This window comes from Moschus berezovskii, chromosome 19 (genome assembly GCF_049115385.1).
Source record: "Moschus berezovskii isolate FMDL1 chromosome 19, NW_MosBer_1.0, whole genome shotgun sequence".
NCBI lineage: Eukaryota > Metazoa > Chordata > Mammalia > Artiodactyla > Moschidae > Moschus > Moschus berezovskii.
This window is the reverse complement of record NC_142478.1, coordinates 46,632,696-46,650,634: the sequence shown is the minus strand read 5'-3', so window position 1 is coordinate 46,650,634 and position 17,939 is coordinate 46,632,696. Positions and strand designations below refer to the sequence as shown.

Genomic DNA, 17,939 nt, shown 5'->3' with positions numbered 1-17,939 from the left:
TTGGACACAACTGAAGTGACTTAGCAGCAGCAGCAGCATGATAGGAAAAGTAATGTTATTACATTGCAATGTGTATTATATAATAAAGTGGATCGATATTTGGAAAATGTGCACAGCTAAAAGAATTATTCTAATGCCCAATAAATGATGTTCCAAACCATGCACAAATAAAAGACCCATTCAAAGTGCAAGTTCAGTGACTATAAATAGAATTGAATATGAAAAATTCACTATATGTTTTGACATTTCAGAGATGACAACTTTCAAATGCCACCCTGCCCCTTTCTTGTCCTTAAAGAGTTAAACTGATGAGAAAGCCATGCTCTTCCCCCTTTGGCACCTGGGAAAGTTCAACCACATAGGCCCTGGCCCTCATCTCGGATTGTTTGTCCAAGTCCTACCTCAAAACCATAAGGCCAGGCAGAGCCAGCTGCCTTTCTTGTTCTCTCACAAACCAGGAAAAGTTCTGCCTGGGAGCCTACCCGTCTGTTCACAGAAAATGTCATTATGTGAACAATAAGTACATTTTTCATACCCTCTTGACACATGGATGGCAGCCTGAATGTCAACAGTGCTAACAAATGTTGAGTCAAGAGTTGACCTCAGTCCCTCCGGGCAAATCACAAAACATAGTATAAGCTGTTAACATGTAAGAAGCTAGTCTTGTTGATTTTTGATGTATCATCAAAGAAAAATATCTCAATTATCTGTAAAGGCTATTAAAATAGGCCTCCCTTTTTGAGCTATACATCTGTTTCATGCAAGGTTTCCTTCATGTTCTCCAACCAAACAACATAACCCAACAGATTAAATGCAAAGATGAGAATCCAGCTGTCTTCTCTTGTCAGACACTGTAGAAACCTACCACATCCTAAAACTCCTCTTCCTAAACGCTTCTGAAAATAGTTAACCTTTATAGAAACTTTTACTTATGTTACTATATAGCACATTCATTATTGTTGTTTTAAGTGAATCAATAAGTTTAAGAAGTCACACTTTACTTTCCTAATATGGCAAACATTGATACTTAAAACTCACATGAAGGAGAACTCATTGGACTCCTCAGTGATTCTGAAGACTGTAAAGGGACCTTGACACTGACAAGTTTGAGAAGCACTGGGTCTTTGCTCAGCAGTCACCCTGCCAGGACAATCTTACTTGATCTCAGTCCTTCATGCTGAGACCAGCCCTCCCCGACTCTGACTCCTTCTCTTCTGTCCCTTCCCCTTCCAGGCAGTCAGCACCTTGGCTGCTTGCCCCATGTTTGTTGTCCATCTTCATTCCACAGGGCACATGTGAGCACAGCAGGGGTTTATCTTTTATGCACAGAAGTATCTCTAGTTTTTAGAGCACTCTGGAATACTGACACACAAAAGGCACTCATTTCCAATTTGTGAAATGGACAAATAAGGAAACAGATCAAAGGAGAAAACAATGAATGAATAGATAAATAAATATTTAACCTCTCTGTCTTTTAAACTGAGGTAAAAATCAACTACCTGATGGTTTTCATATGCAAAAATGTTTCATTAAGACAGATAATATTATGTAATATAATATGTAAATGGGAAAAGATTTTGGAAAAGAACAGATATATGTATATGTGTAGCTGGAACAGCTGTACATCTGAAACTAACACAACATTATAAATCAGTTATAGTCCAATATAAAACAAAAAGTAAAAAAAAAAGAAAAAAAGAATAGGTTCTATTAGCAATGATTCCTGGAATTATGTGGTATCTTTAATATCTGAGAGGCATGGTTGTAAATCACTCTCCTTATTGTTTACCATTTAGAAATCAATATTCCCAAATAGAATTAATTCAAAATATATCATTAATATGTTTACTTATTTTCCATTGGTTTAACCCTGGGTAACAGGGGAATGTACTGTGTTTAAGTAGCTAAGCAAGGGTTATCATAATATTTGCAAATAATAAAAGAGCAGCCAAAGTGAAGGAAATAATGAAGTTGTTTTGGAAGTTGAGAAATTTTAGCAATACCGCAATCTTTTTGTGATCCAAATTTGATGTAAACTGATAATACTGTTTAATTTCCCAAGCACAAACCTTAGAGCCATTTTCCAGAATTATCAGTTTGTGTTTTTGAGAGAACATAAATTCAACCCTTATAAAAATATCTCAATGTTTACTCAGCTCCTCCAAAGTGAGTGACTTGCTGGTAATTTGGGTCCTGTTGAATCTACATTTCATGGTGATAGCAACATTTTTCAGAATTTAGATCCAAGAATATTTGTTTATGTCAGGAGGCACAATTATAAAATAAAATCTGGATTTTAATGAGGGTAAGAAGATGAAAAAAAAATAGAGTGTTTATTGCATTTATAAAACACTAAAAAATGCTTCCACATGCTTAAGTTTCAGTGCTGGATTAATTAAGGGGAATAATTTTGAACTGTGGTGCTGGAGAAGATTCTTGAGAGTCCCTTGGACTGCAAGGAGATCCATCCAGTCCATTCTAAAGGAGATCAGTCCTGGGTGTTCATTGGAAGGACTGATGCTAAAGCTGAAACTCCAAAACTTTGGCCACCTCATGCGAAGAGTTGACTCACTGGAAAAGAGTCTAATGCTGGCAGGGATTGGGGGCAGGAGGAGAAGGGGACGACCGAGAATGAGATGGCTGGATGGCATCACCGACTCGATAGACATGAGTCTGAGTGAAGTCCGGGAGTTGGTGATGGACAGGGAGGCCTGGTGTGCTGTGATTCATGGGGTCACAAAGAGTTGGACACGACTGAGCGACTGAACTGAACATTTTTTTATAAACCAAATCATTTTTTACAAATTTTACTTGAAAATTCGTTCAGTTAAACACAAAAAATTTATTTTGCTAATGAAATTGGCCTAAATTCAGCCACAATTCACTTCCAGAGTGCCTGCTTCAATCAGGCTAATCTTCTCACCTCCTTCTTGATGGAATCCAGCAACTGCCACTTGGGGCTCCAGACTGGTCATAATCTGAGGCTGGTTTGTGCCACCACCATCACACTTCATGATTAAATCAAGAGTGCTTTAAGTCCTGCTGATGCTAAACTTTTATATCGGCTTTCCTAACGAACTGTATGGTCTTTCCTGGTGGCTCAGTGGTAAAGAATCCACCTGCCAATACAGGAGATGCAGGTTCGATCCCTGGATTGGGAAAATCCCCTGGAGAAGAAAATGGCAACACACTCCAGTATTCTTGCCTGGAAAATCCCATAAACAAAAGAGCCTGGTGGGCTACAGTTCATGGGGTGGCGGAAGAATTGGACACCACTTAGCAACTAAACAACAACAACAAACTCTTCATGATTTCTGATTAACCACTCTTCGATTTTTGATCTCTGTGCACAAAGCAAATTTTTAATTATATGTGTGATTTCTAACCCCTGGCTCTGTCTAGGATTTGGACAGCCCTGAGTCCAGCTGTATTTGTTCAGCTACTTGCCTTAGCCCTCCTGGCACTGACCTCTGCTAGTCACAAGCCTGCAAGGTCCCCACGTGTCAGTTATAGGATGAGGTTAATGGGTAGCTACTTACAATAGTATAAATTTTAGGAGAAAAAACAACAATGTTCTCTAGAGTCATTTTGTATAACAATGAGTTTCTTTTCTGACTTCACCAATATGTCTCTAAAATAACTCTATATCCTCTGCATGATAAACAGGGAGCCCAGGAGATCTTTTTCTAGCCAAAAAATCACATGAAGTGCTCTTCTCAGGCACAGCTAAGTATAATAGGAATAATATTGTAAACACATCAGCTTTCCATATTAAAATGAAATAGAGGCATCTATACTAGAGACAGAAGTGCTGACAAAGATATAGCTGCAAATTTTCTAGCTTTCTATCTTTTTATCCAAGTGTTTAAAGTGATACCCTATCAACCCCATCTTAATGAAAAGACTTTTTCTTCCTGATTTGAAAGATCATTTTATTGTCTAGGAATTTATACTGGGAGAATGCTTTTTGTTTGTTTCCTTAAAATACATACCAGATTAAAACCTGAAATATACTTTCAAAGTCAGATACTTGGCTGTGCAAAAGTAAACCCACTTTTAATTAGTTAATATATTTTATTATAATAGACTTCAGTACAAACACCAAATGTACTATATTGATATTTCAGGTCCTCAGCTTAAAACTATGAATAAAATAAAAAGATAAATCTTATGATGCTGCCTGATTTTTAAAATAATTTTTTATGAAGTTTGATTTGTTATTTCTGACAGGAGAGTGGTATAGCAGAAGGAGACCTAATATAATCTTTAGTTCATCAAAACTGTAGTGCTGTGTCTGTGGAAAAATTACAGAGACCAGAGTTATAGGTTTGGGGCATAAATTCTCTGTGTGCCACTAAGGACCTTCACAGGACAATTCACTTCAAATGCAGTAATTTCACTCTCCTCCTCTGTAAAATGAGACTAATCTGTATTCCCTTTAATTAATACAGTCATTAGTATATCTAAACTTTATAATATATGTGGTTGTGCTTAGTCGCTCAGTCGTATCTGACTCTTTATGACCCCGTGGACTGTAGCCCACCAGGCTTCTCTGTCCATGGGGATTCTCCAAGCAAGAATACTGGAGTGGGTAGCTGTTCCCTTCTCCAGGGAATTTTCCCAGCCCAGGAATGGAACCCAGGTCTCCTGCATTGCAGGTGGATTCTTTACCATCTGAGCTACCAGGGAAGTCCAAGAATACTGGACTGGGTAGCCTATCGGTTCTCCAGGGGAACTTGCTGACCTAGGAATTGAACTGGGGTCTCCTGCATTGCAGGTGGATTCTTTACCAGCTGAGCTGCCAGGGAAGCCCTTATAATGTACAGGTAAGGGATTTTCATGTTTTCAGTCATGTTAGCATGATTCCCCGGTTGGGCCAAAAATGTAAGATCATAAGCAAATTACTCAGTCCTTATTTCACTTTTCACTCAATTAAGTTAAGGGATTGAAAGACAAGTTCTTTTCTACCTTTAAAATTCTAGGCTTTCATTGATGATTCACGGCTGTCAGCCCTTGCTTCCTGTGATTGATCAGAATTTCATTCCTGGAGTCTTTGAAAGTAAAGAAAACATGTATGTTAATTAGAAATAAGGTACAAAGCTGAAACAAATACCTGATATATTGTTGGCTTTGATTCAACTTCTTGGAAAGATATTTCAAAGCTTTTTGGCTTGGAAAAGTAGAATAAGAAATGGACGCAGGGTATTCTGTTTCTTCACAAGGTACAGGGCAGCTGGAATTGTGTGTTCCCACCGTACACAATCCCTTAACTTCAATGTGGTCTGAGATGAAAATTAGGACAGGATATTTGGAGAAAAAGATTATTTCACAATGAGGCGGACAGAGCTTTTAAAATTTTTATAATTTCACTTTCACTGTGCAAGAATCCTGGGGTGGGTTGCCATTTCCTTCTCAAAGGGATCTTTCTGACCCAGGGAATGAACCCACATCGCCTGCTTGAAGGTGGATTCTTTACAGTCAGAGCCTTTAGGGAAACCCCTATGTTTAAAACAGTGGTTAACAAGTTCAATCACTGCTTCCTTAACAAGTGGTATTTATACTCTGTTTACATTTTAGTACAAATACAGCAAAGAAGACAATATAAATCACAGGGGTTAACCTTGAATTCATGGTGTCACTGGATTCTTATCTTTGTTAGAAGTAAGAATTTCTTACCAGAAAGTTTCTTGGATAAAGGATGGAAAGTTTTTGTGACCTTACGTCACCTTGAGAGGAACTTAGAAACATCATCTTGAAAGTGAGTGACACAGGTTTAAACCAAATGTATTCTTGGGCTTGTCTCAATGAAGACGGTGTGCAGCGTGCTGGGGGCTGCTGAGGTCCTTGGGTCTGGGCATACAGTGACTTCCTCACTCAGCTCCCTGTCCTCTGGCTTCTCCTCAGCAACCACACCACCCATGTGAGTGTGTCTGGGGAAGGGAGTGGTGTTTGCCTACAGGCACTTTGGGATCAGTGCCTAGGCCCATCTCACTGCTCTTTGCTTTCAGCAAATGTTCCATTTTCTTGTTTTCCTTGTGGTTTTGTTACTGAAACTCTTTCCTGTGAACCCTTTGCTCACCAAGACCTTGAATAAGGACCAACTTTGGGCTTGTTTTCTAGATTCTCCTATTGATACTCCTCTGAGCATGACTTTTATAGGCATCCCCTGGTTCCGAAAGATGACTGGCAATAATCTCCACATTTTCCCTACACACACACTCACACTCACACACATGTTCATGCACAGACACATACCTGCGCATGCACACACACATGCACTCTTCTGATCCCATTTTCCCATAAAACTCCCCCAAGAAGTAACTGCATGCTTGATGTTTCCCAAAACTTCACATTCATCCTTTTTCAGGGATAGGAAATGACAAGAAATTTGACAATGTAACTTTAACTCCTCACTTAGTAATGTGACTTCTGCATATTCAGCTTGTAAAGCTGTTTAAAAATATCACATTTTTCTACCCATACCCATTCCACAAAATGTTTTACAGCCATTAAAAAGAGACTCTGAAACCTAGTCCTGCTGTCCTGGAGATATTTCTGCAACAGGTTAGATAAGCAAGTGTCATAGAAAGGTATATAGTATGATTCCATTTTAATAAAATAACCGATGACTTAAAATCATAAATAGAAAACTATATTTGTGGAGAAAATTATGGAGTACTGGAGTGTTAACATTGGTTGAGAGTTAAGGTAAGAGATATGTAAGTGAAAAATGCTGTTTAAGAGGAAGTTGTCCCCAGTATGTTTGTCATGTACGTCGTGATTCCATTTATGTAAAAACTATCCATACACACTTATATATACGTTACATATAATGAAATGAATGAGGGAAAGAATGGTCACCTAAATTGTGACAGTAATTTCAAAGTGGTGCTATTTCTATTGATTTTCAAGTGATTCTTTACTATTCTGTAATGTTTGAACTAACCACAACAAGCGTGTTTTATGTATGTAATAAGAAAAACCAACAAAGCTACTTTCATTATAAAAATGTTTACTGTTTAAAAAAATTAGAAGTAAAAACTACAGCTCTCTTACTGTCACTTTGATAGTGCATATCTTTGATTCAGATGTATTTTGAAATAAGAAATGCTTTTCATTGTGTTTTACTGTGTAAGCTATTGTTATTGAATTTAAGAACATTGAAAAACTACCTCTTATAGTCTCTCTTGTTTCATTTCTGAACTATCTATAGTATGATTTAAAGTCTTGTATGATTCTGAGCAACTTTCATATAAATCTTGAAAATAGAGAAATAAATTAAGCCACTTACCGAGTATAGGAGACACACAGTTGTAAAACTTTTGTAGGTCACACTCTATCCCATTTCCTTAAAAATAAAAAGGGTAAATATAGAGACTTTATATTTTATGAAATGAATGAAATAATGACAAAAACACTCTCCATCTATCCTTTTGCAAAAACTGGTATGAAAACACAATACCCAGTGAAAATGCACACTGGGAGGAGGAAAATAATGTTTTTGTTTCCTTCCATGTTTCTTTCCATTTGTCCGTATCATTTAAAATCTTAAGACCCTGATGCTGGAAAAGATTGAAGGCAGGAGTAGAAGGGGATGACAGAGGATGAGATGTTTGGATGGCATCATAGATTCGATAGACATGAGTTTGAGCAAGTTCCAGGAGTTGGTGACGGGCAGGGAAGCCTGGCGTGCTGCAGTCCATGGGGTTACAGAGAGTTGGATGTGACTGAGAAACTGAACTGAAAGTAGGAATAATAATTTTCAATGGTTCATATCTTTGGAATTTAAGCTCACTTTTGCACTTATCATCTCATTTTTTTCTATGGCAATTGTAAGATGTGCAAATCACCATTTTACAAATGAAGAAACCAAGTTTCAGAAAGTGGCTTGCCTAAGCAGCTAGGGGGCTTAGACTTATCTCTTCACCTTCTGTCCAACTCCCTATATCCATTGATTTAAATATGCATAAAGCCACACACCTGGTGGGGCTGCCTATCTAGTGGTAGGACGGGGCAGGCAAGTAACACTCTCTGTGGAGCACCTGCTGTGAACCTTGGGACAGAATTGATCTCAATCAGAGCTGGGTTTCTTCCCAGGCTGATTCTAAAACTTCAGTCTTTGCACCTTAATGCAGCACTTGTCTCTTGCTCTAACCCACGCATCTCTGGGGTGAGCTCAATGTTTATTCAATGGTCCTGAAAACAAACAAGATAAGAGTGTCACTTACAGTCTGTGGAGAAGTTCAACTGACAAAGGGGAAGTGTGCTTTGTGAAGAAGTGAAAATGAAAAAGAAAACTCTACCTTGAACACTGAGTCTATAAGAAGTCTCTCTTACCACACTGTGGCTTACTTTTTTTTTTTTTAACCCCAGCCCCTACTCTACCCCTTCCTCAACACTCCCCTCCCTTGGCAACCGCCAATGTGTTCTCAATGTCCATATTTCTGCTTCATAGATCGTTGCATTTGTGTCATATTTTAGATTCCACATGTAAGTGGTAACATATAGTACTTTTCTTTCTGTTTTTGACTTACTTTACTTAGTGTGATAATCTCTAGCTGCACTGAAAGGTTTTTCTTTTGTTTGTTTTTTTCTCTCATTACCAAGAACAATGTGCTTCCCAGGTGGCTCAGTGGTAAAGAGTCTGCCTGTGATGCAGGAGACTCAGGTTCAATCCCTGGGCGGGGAAGATCCCCTGGAGGAAGGCACAGCAACCCACTCCAGTACTCCTGCCTGGAGAATCTCATGGGCAGAGGAGCCTGGCAAGCTACAGTCCATAGGGTCACAGAGAGTCAGACACGCCTGAAGCGACTGGGCATACACACATCAAGAACGATGAAATTTTGGAAATGACCCACATCTGAAAGGCTGATTTTTAGAACTGCCTCTATCATTTGCTAGTGGGAGTTCTTCAGCTAGTTCATTTAATGTGTATAAATCTCATTCCTCATCTGAAAGCAGACTTAGAGGGATAACTAAGGATCAAATCAAATAAGATATATTTCTGTAAGCACCCCAATGTTTGTGCAAATGTCATGCTTTGTGTTTTACATTTCATTTTGCCTAGTGTCTGGTTCTTATTAGTTACTTCATTTTTGTTTTGTTTTGTTAGAAATGATACGTTTCAAAACTGTGACATTATTTTTCATATATCAATTTAGACCCTTTCCTGTAACTTTGGAATTTTCTGTAATTAGGAATGAGAATCACAGCCAGAATTAGCAGTTTTATAGAATGTCAGTTTTGGAGGAGCCAGAAGACCAAAAATAAAAATTCTAGAAAGAAGGAAGTGATGATTCTCAAAATTTCTGAGGAGCAGTTTGCTGAGTTACAACTCTTGTTATAGGGGCAGCATTAGCATGTCCATGTGTGAGTGTGTGTGTGGTGTGTGTGAGTGTTTGTGAGTGTGTGTGTGCATGTGGTGTGGTGGGCCATCGCATGGGGAACTGGTAAACTTGTAGGACCAGACCAGTTTCACCCCTTAAATCACTCTACACTTCTTCATAAATACACTGGAAAACAGGGTGAAGGAATCTGAATAGAAATATCCAGTTGTTACATGGAGTGAGTTCTGTGTCAAGCAGTTTTGAGACCACCTACATACTCACTCCATCCCTGTTATAACTTGTCAGGCCATGCAGGTTGGATACATTGTGCTGCTCCGTACTTTACAGGAGCTGCAGAAGTTAAGTGCAAGGCCAGCTCCATCCACCCTGCTCCAATGCCCTATCCACAGCTCGGCTCAGACATCCGTAGCTCTGAAAGCATTTCAGACTGGATGCAAAGGGAGACTACAGAGTCTTTCTAACAACAACAAAAAGGTCTCAACAAGGAAATATTCAGCATTGGTAAGAAGATCTACTGTTTCTTTCAAACTGAGAAAATCTTGATGAGCAGCTTAAGAGCACCCAATTGAAAATGTTGAAATCAGATTTGGGGACCGGCTCAGACAACACAAGGCTCTTTTCTTTTCCAGCTATCTCTGCTAGGAGGTTTGTTTGTCAGGTGGATGGTTTTCCAGCATAGAATTTCTTAAGAATGTGAAACAGCTTTCTGATACATTTATTTCCATGTTTCAGATTAAGTAGAGTTACAGAACGGGACACAGCCTCTATTTACCAGGAAGAAGGAAAGGCAGACATCCACACTGCTTCTTGATGTGCCAAGCTTTGCATTCCTGCAAACAGCCAGAGGTGCTATAGGTCCTGAAGTTCTGCAGTTTCATGTGGGGATTGCATTCTCCCCAAGGGTATTCCTGATGGACTGTCTTAAGACAAAATAAACACCTGGGTCAGAAAATCTGTCTGACTCAATACATCCCTTTCCTTTTCTCTCAAGCCTTTGATGTTCTTTACCTGACTACATTTGTCCACTCTGCCTACTCTGTTAATCTGAAAACCCCTGAAGTTAAGTCTACTGTTTGCCCTTTAATATCCACCCTAAATGCTCCGTGCTGTTCAGTTGTTCAGTCGTGTCTGACTCTTTGCGACCCCATGAACTGCAGCATGACAAGCTTCCCTGTCCTTCACCGTCTCCTGGAGTCTGCTCAAACTCATGTCAATTGAGTCAGTGATGCCTGTACCTGTAATGAATCAATAAAATCAGACAAAGTGCTCTAAAACACCTCTGACAAGGAAAAAAAAATCATTTATTGACATATTTTAGCATATTCATCAACCCACTCACAAAACAGCAACCAAAATTATACACACAAAAAGATCCTTTAAAACAGGATCAAAACATGAGAATAGACTTGTGGTTGCCAAGGCTGGGGGAAAATGGGCTGAAAGTTAGGGATTAGCAGATGCAAACTAGTATATATAGGATGGACAAACAACAAGGTCCCACTGTACAACACAGAGAACTATATTCAATATCCTATGATATATCATAATGGAAAAGAATGTAAAAATAATGTATATATATAGATGTATAACTGAATCACTTTACTGTACAGAAGAAATCAGCACAACACTGTAAATCAACTAAACTTCAATTGAGAAAAGATCCTTTACTGAGTACCTAATATGTGCCAGGCAATACGGTAATGTTTTCTTTATATTATTTCACTTAAACCTCAAAGTAACTATGATTTGACCACCTGATGATTTGACCACCTGATGTGAAGAGCCAACTCATTGGAAAATACCCTGATGCTGGAAAAGATTGACGGCAGAAGGAGAAGATGGTTGGATGGTATTAGAGGCTGAGATGGTTGGATGGCATCACCAACTCAATGGACATGAGTTTGGGCAAGCTCTGGGAGATGGTGAAGGACAGCCTGGAATGCTGCAGTCCGTGGGGTCACAAAGAGTCAGACACGACTGAGCGACTGAACAACAGAGTAACTGTGAAAGGAAGCATTAGCCCTTGGCCCTCAGTGAGGAGAGAGGAGATGGAAATTCAGGAAGTTAATCCAGAAAATTACAGAGCAAGGGGCTGCCAAGTGGAAACCTGTCAGACACTGGGATTCTCAGACCCACACTGCCCACTGACTTTTTCCTTCCTAGAAAGTCCTGTTGAGAAAAAGCATGGTTCAGCCACATGGACTTCCTTCTTAATGCCCATTTTCAACTTAAATAAAATTCATAATTGACTTGGGTTTGCTGGGCTTCCCAACACTCACTTACACTGTATCTGTGAATTTGCTGTTTTTGATTCTCAGTATCTGAACTGAAACTCTTGAATTTCTGGTGATGTTTGAAATGCAGGAGAGAAGAGTTTCTAATGAAATGTGTTATTATATATTTATGGGATCATTACCCCACTGAGGGACACAGCCTCTATTTACCAGGAAGAAGGAAAGGCGGACATCCACACTGCTTCTTGATGTGCTAAGCTTTGCATTTCTCCAAGCAGCCGGAGGTCAGAGTTCCCTCAGACTCTGAATTTTGTGATTATATGTACGTCTTTATTTGATATTTACCTTCACCTGGCGGATGGTCACCCGTGTATGCATTCCCACTGGTGAGGACAAGCCCAAACCATCAAACTGCGGCACCTTCATGGGTGAATGGATAACAAAGGTGATCCCAGCGTCGACAAAGCCAAGGGTTGGGTCATCTGTAAATTCCTCCTGAAACAAACAAGTATTTCTTCCCAGATTACAAATTGATGCCAATTATGCACAAGATGAGTTTGTGCAGAATTTTGTGCAGAGTTCAAGATTGATTTTTATCATCTCATGATAGCATTTGAATAATTTAAAAATCAAATAGTTCATGTCAATATGAGATCTCCTTTTATATAAAAGCTGTGAAAATTAAATACCTAAAGACCTCCTTTTCACGGTTAAACTACACATCAAGGCCTGGGCCATTTTCTCCAGGTCACCTCTTGCCTGAGGCAATTTGAATAGAAATATGGAATGTATCGTATCCTGACTGTCAGCCACTGGTTCCCCTGGCCCTCTCCTCACCTGATTCTTTAGTTTCTTTCTCCTTGGCTGTTTTCTTTACTTATTTGTCTCAGAGAATCCTTTGGCACTCTGCTTCTCTTTGTAATTAAAATATTTGGCCTGACTTAAAATTCAAATTTATTTTCTCCTAAAAGTGAAGACTTATGCTACTTCTTTAGCACTAGTGCTTTTCTTCTGTAAATCTTATGTCAGATAAAGAATTTTTTACAAGAAAACAAATATATATATATATATATATATATATATATATATATATATATATACAGTTGTTCATTACGTAAAAGCATACATTTCAGGAGCTCAAGCTTTGCTTTATTGGTTAGGTTTCTTGGTTGGCTTTCATATATTATCATAAAACCAAATTTCTGATTTATCATTTCTCTTTTTTTTCCCTAAGAAGCCAGTAGTTCTTCATGATCAGGGTCAGAAAGGGCTTTTGGAGGCATGCTGTGTTTATTCCTGTGACTCTGAGGCAGGAAGAGCACACTCCCAGGGAGGGGTGAGAGTGAGCCTGTTTCACCAACCCACAGCAGCGAACACAGCTGGAAGGAAGTCCAGCAGTGCAGACATGAGCACCAGATGTAATTCCACCTCCAAAAGGTAGGACCTAAAGCAGCCAGTTTGTCAGAGAGGAACAAGAAATTTAAGACCAAACTTCTGGTGACTTCATTAGTTATAATTTCAGGCTACAAGGAGAAGGGGTGGCCTTGATAAGGGACTAGGATGATTTTTCTTCTGAATGGGTTAACTGCACATGTAACAACAATAAACATGCTCAGTCATGCGTTTGGTACTCAGGACCCTATTTCTCCTAGCCCCACTGTAACTCTCTAAGGAACACTTAACTGCTAGTCCAGAGAAATATCTCAGCTCTATTTACTTATTGAACTTTGCCCTGAATTTTCAGATTTTAATTGTACTCTAAAAACACTGGGGGAAATTCTAGCTTGTAGAAGTTATTATATAATATTTGGAGTGAACCTATGGCTTATATTTAAATAACTTGAAAATATCAATGAACTAGATATACAAGCCTGGCTGTGTGTGTCACAATATGCAGTGCTGTGGACTCCTGAATGGAATACAGGGGAAACTATGAAGTGTGGCTTAGAAGAAATTCCTGGAAAGTAACCAATCACCTTGTTCACTTGGATTGGGGAGTAGTTTGGTGAAATTCAAGGATGCTATTTTTATTTCTCATCTCTGCCATTGTGTGATTCTGAATACTTCATTCAATAGCATTTCAAATCTTCATTTCCAAAATCATAACAATGGAGTAGAATACCTCTAAGTGTGTAAAACTACAAATGATTGTGCAAGACAGAGGGTGAGGATCAGCCTCTGGTGAGAGTTAAACCAGGTAGTCTTGAAGGAACACCTCTGAATTTCTTAGGAGCCTGGACAGCTGCCACCTAAGTCTAAACACTTAGAATCTACTTACACCAATTACAAATTTACAAAACTGGCTTAGGCAAAGCCCACTGATAAAATATTTTTGCAAAGCAATATTTTTCATCACCTTTTCAGACTATAGATTTCTACAGTTTGTCAAATATCTCTGTATGGTTTCTTTCTAAAACATATTGCCTATTTTTATGAAAATCTAAACATTATCTGAACATTAAAAATTCATAGGTCTTCTTAAATTACTATATACATTGAGATTTAGAAATCTTTAATTTCCTTGTTTTGTGACATGAACATTTCTAGCGTCATGAAAATGACAGTAAGTAACATAGTTAAAAATGTCCAGGTTATTCCTATAATGTGTACCTTTTCAATCTCCAAGTCTGTAGTTTCATCATGGGAGTCTTGACTAAATTAATTAAAAAAAAAAAAAAAAGACATGTGGGAACGATTCAACAGGGCACAGTGTCCTGAAACTCCTGTGCATTTTTGTTTGCCTTGAACCCTGGTGAAGTTTAAAGAAATTCAATACCTGGTTGACACTGAAGAGCAAGTTTAAGCCTCTTCCAGAAACACTCACTTTTTCCTTTGCTTGGATATTTTCACCATGATTAAAGGTAAAACAGTTTCCATATTCAGTGAAGACATGTGCAAAATCCTCCAATATGAAAATAAACCAAAGAAAACACAAACAGGTGAGTATTTTGGTCCTTTCAAAGTTTAAATGCCTGTAACTTTCTTTTCTTAATCATAGTGCTGAGTGAGAAGGCAAAAACAGCAGGAAGAAGAGAAATCTGGTGATTTTAGTCTGTATTCCAAAAACAGTTTTCATTTTTTTCTAAAATGCACCTGTCAATTTGTATCTGATTATCTAGTTGAGACATTTTCATATGCAGTTGACCCTTGAACAACAGGGATTTGAACTGCATAGATTCATTGTTTTAAAATAAATACCCACCACAGTAGAGCTCAATCTGTGGTTGGTGGAATCCTCAGCTGGGACTTGGAACCACAGATAGGGGTTTCCCTTTAAGGACAATCCTGCAAGAAATAGCACCAAAGATTTCTGTCCTCTATCTTTCCATATCTAACTGTATGAAAAAGGAGGCATGTCCCATGTGTATTCACACCTCCTGATACCATAAGACTGAGCTAAGGACATGTGATCTTGGAGCAAATTTAAACTGATTCCCCATGGGAGTAAACTTTACCTCAATGCAAAATGATACAAAGTAGTAGCTTGCTATATTGATGAAATTTGAAGAAATATTGCAACATTACCTCTGGGCCACATGGCTTTCCAAAAAATTCACATTCCAACAATGTGCTGCTGTTGAGATAAAAACCATTTTCCTTGACAAACTCTGTAATGCTGAAGTTTCGCTCACTTGCGAGGAAATCAATAGCCTCTTTAGAGCCAGTAGAATTGGTACTGATTTCCTGAAGATGAAGGACTTTGGATACAATATTCCATAAGAAAAAAATAACGCCAAATGTGGCTGCAGCTTCTGCTTGGAACCTATTTGTGGGAATAAAGGCACTGTTTAGAATAATAAACACTTGTTATCTCGAAGATGGTATCTGAACTCTATCATCTTCTCCTGTCGCCTATATTTCCCCTCATTTGTAATACATTCAAGCAAAATGGATTAGATTACTAAGAGGTCTTTGTCACCACCTGCAATCTACCTTGAATTTCTACATATAATTTCATTTACCTAGAATACCTTCCAGACCTTGCTCTGGATACATCCAAATGGATCTTCACAACCCAACACTGAGAGAGAGGTGTTAGGAATTGTTAACATTATAGGAACCAGATTTCCCGGGTTCACATCCAAGCCCCGCTCTGCTCTATGCTGAATCTGTGTGGCTGCTTCAACTGCATTGCTAAACCTCTCCCTCTTGTCTGCATCTGGTTACAACCTGCAGTTCATTGCAGAGTGGAGTTGTGGTTGTTCTGTACATTGTGTATGTGGATCTGCGACCCCAGCTTGTCTGTACTGGGCAGTTCCCCCAGCTCTGTCCAGTCTCCTCAGACAGCTTCTGCTCCTGGGTCAAGCAAGGGTGCAATCTGAAAAAGATGCCAACTCCTCCTGCAGGTCACCAGCCCCACCAGGATCGGAGATGAAACATGCATTCCCAGCTCATATTTGTTTTTCTTTCATTTCAAATCTATCTTCCTTTCTAATCACGCATCCTGCTGACTTCAGATCCAACACCAGAAACAAGAGGCAGCAGACCTACGAAGACTGCTTACCCAGCCCCTATGATTCAGTGGGCTGAATCCCTGTAATAAATCCCTTGTTTTCTGCCATTCACAGTGGTTCTGCTTCTTGGATGGAGCCCTGATTGTCACAGCCATCTAAGGCTATGACAGTGCATTTTTTCATCTCACTGACACACAGTTTCCTCATTTATGGAATTGGTATTTGTTAATACACAAATAATGAAGATTAATATATTCATATATTTAATAACACGTCAAACAATCATTTGGATGTTTAAACTATTTCTCCTAACATATTTGGAAGAGTGTAAGGTAAATATTTATTAAATAAACGCCTCATTACAGAAGTAATGTGTTTGCCCTAATAAGTGCCTTGTAATTCTTTTATTTTGCTGAACAATTTCTGCTTTGCATTCTGTATGGTTCTTTATTTTCATACCTTAACTTCTTTCAAAATGTAATTTTCATATTTTGGATGTTATATTATGACCCAATTTGAAATGGAACAAACTTCCTCTCCTCAAATCGGATGCCAGACAGCATACAATAAAATACATACTCAGCTGGTAAAGAATCTGCCTGCAATGTGGGAGACTTGGGTTAGATCCCTGTGTTGGGAAGATCCCCTGGAGAAGGGAACGGCTACCCAGTATTCTGGCCTTGAGAATTCCATGGACTGTATAATCCATGGGGTTGCAAAGGGCAACTTTCGTCTCATTCTTGGCAAGCATACGGGACCATGTGGTGCATGGTTTGTGTGAGACTTTGCTCCTAGATGTCCTCTATGTCACAAAATCTATATTTTATTTTCACTTTCCTTTTATATTATCTGTAATGTAATTTTTCATTCTCGGGACAGTCACATTAAACCCTTTCTCAATCAAGGTGGGACATACACAAAACCAAAAACAGGAAGAAAAAAAAAAAACAACCAAACCAACATCATATCCTTTAAGAGATGCAAAATAGCTTGTTTTGACCAGTTTTTAATAGAATACCTTATGTAACTAGCTCTAAGCCTTGCAAGACCTCTCTTAAAACCACTGACCCAGGTTCCAGAACCCTATAAATATTCTCTTTGACCTCCTTTTTCTTCAGAGACACTATTAAGCCTCCACCCTTGTGGTATTTTATCTAACTAGAATATATTTAACAACCTTGATTTTCTTGGGCAAAAGTGTTTTTAGTGATCTTTTGGGGAGTTAAAAACCTACACTAGTAACAGATTTTGTGAAGAAGTGTTTGCTCTAAACGGGAGGGATGAACCTTTGGCTGACTTCAGGTTTCTAACTCTTTGACTGACAGGTGACCAAGGGTCTGCTCCAAAGCCCTGCGACCTTGGAATCCTACACAGATTGAGCCCACACCACCTCATACAATGTTCCCTGCATTCTTTTCATGATGATTAGGCAGAGAAATGAAGACATTATTACAGGTGTAGGAGGTCTGAGTACAATGTATTAAAAAGGTTAAAGAGGAGAGCATTTTAGAACATTATTTTAGAACTTTTTTTTATACTATTAATAGTTAGATCATGGGGTAATTTAGGTGGATGAATTAAACTTAGTGAATAAAGTCCAACAGTATTTGGAACAAAGGAAGTGATAAATTTTGTGAGACATTTTTGTTTAGCATAAAATCTAAGTGCTTTGCTCCAAGTTTATTTTCAACTTTAATTCAAGCTCCAAAACTTTTCCAAATATAATTTTTCAGAAACCTTGTTGAGTCATAGCTTGCCTTACTCTTTCATTTCCTATACTGATAACTCTAGTTAAACAAAACAATAAAAATACATTGATATGTTTAAACAGTTTAATAACTGGTAACCAGTTACTAAACCCATCTTTCTTAGGTGTTTGTACCTCTAAGTACATTTCCCCAAAT

At 38.5% G+C, this 17,939-nt stretch overlaps 1 protein-coding gene across 1 annotated transcript in view; it reads right to left on the bottom strand.

Annotated features, from left to right (window-relative positions):
* The window catches only part of ASIC5 (acid sensing ion channel subunit family member 5), a 49,438-nt gene that overhangs the window by 16,833 nt on the left and 14,666 nt on the right, over positions 1–17,939 (bottom strand). The window contains exons 5-10 of the mRNA XM_088827856.1: positions 15,107–15,344; positions 14,358–14,483; positions 11,927–12,076; positions 10,120–10,267; positions 7,292–7,348; positions 5,114–5,282 (exon numbers count right to left, since the gene is read on the bottom strand). Of these exons, the coding sequence (XP_088683982.1) occupies positions 5,114–5,282; positions 7,292–7,348; positions 10,120–10,267; positions 11,927–12,076; positions 14,358–14,483; positions 15,107–15,344 (888 nt within the window). The remainder of the gene's footprint in view (positions 1–5,113; positions 5,283–7,291; positions 7,349–10,119; positions 10,268–11,926; positions 12,077–14,357; positions 14,484–15,106; positions 15,345–17,939) is intronic.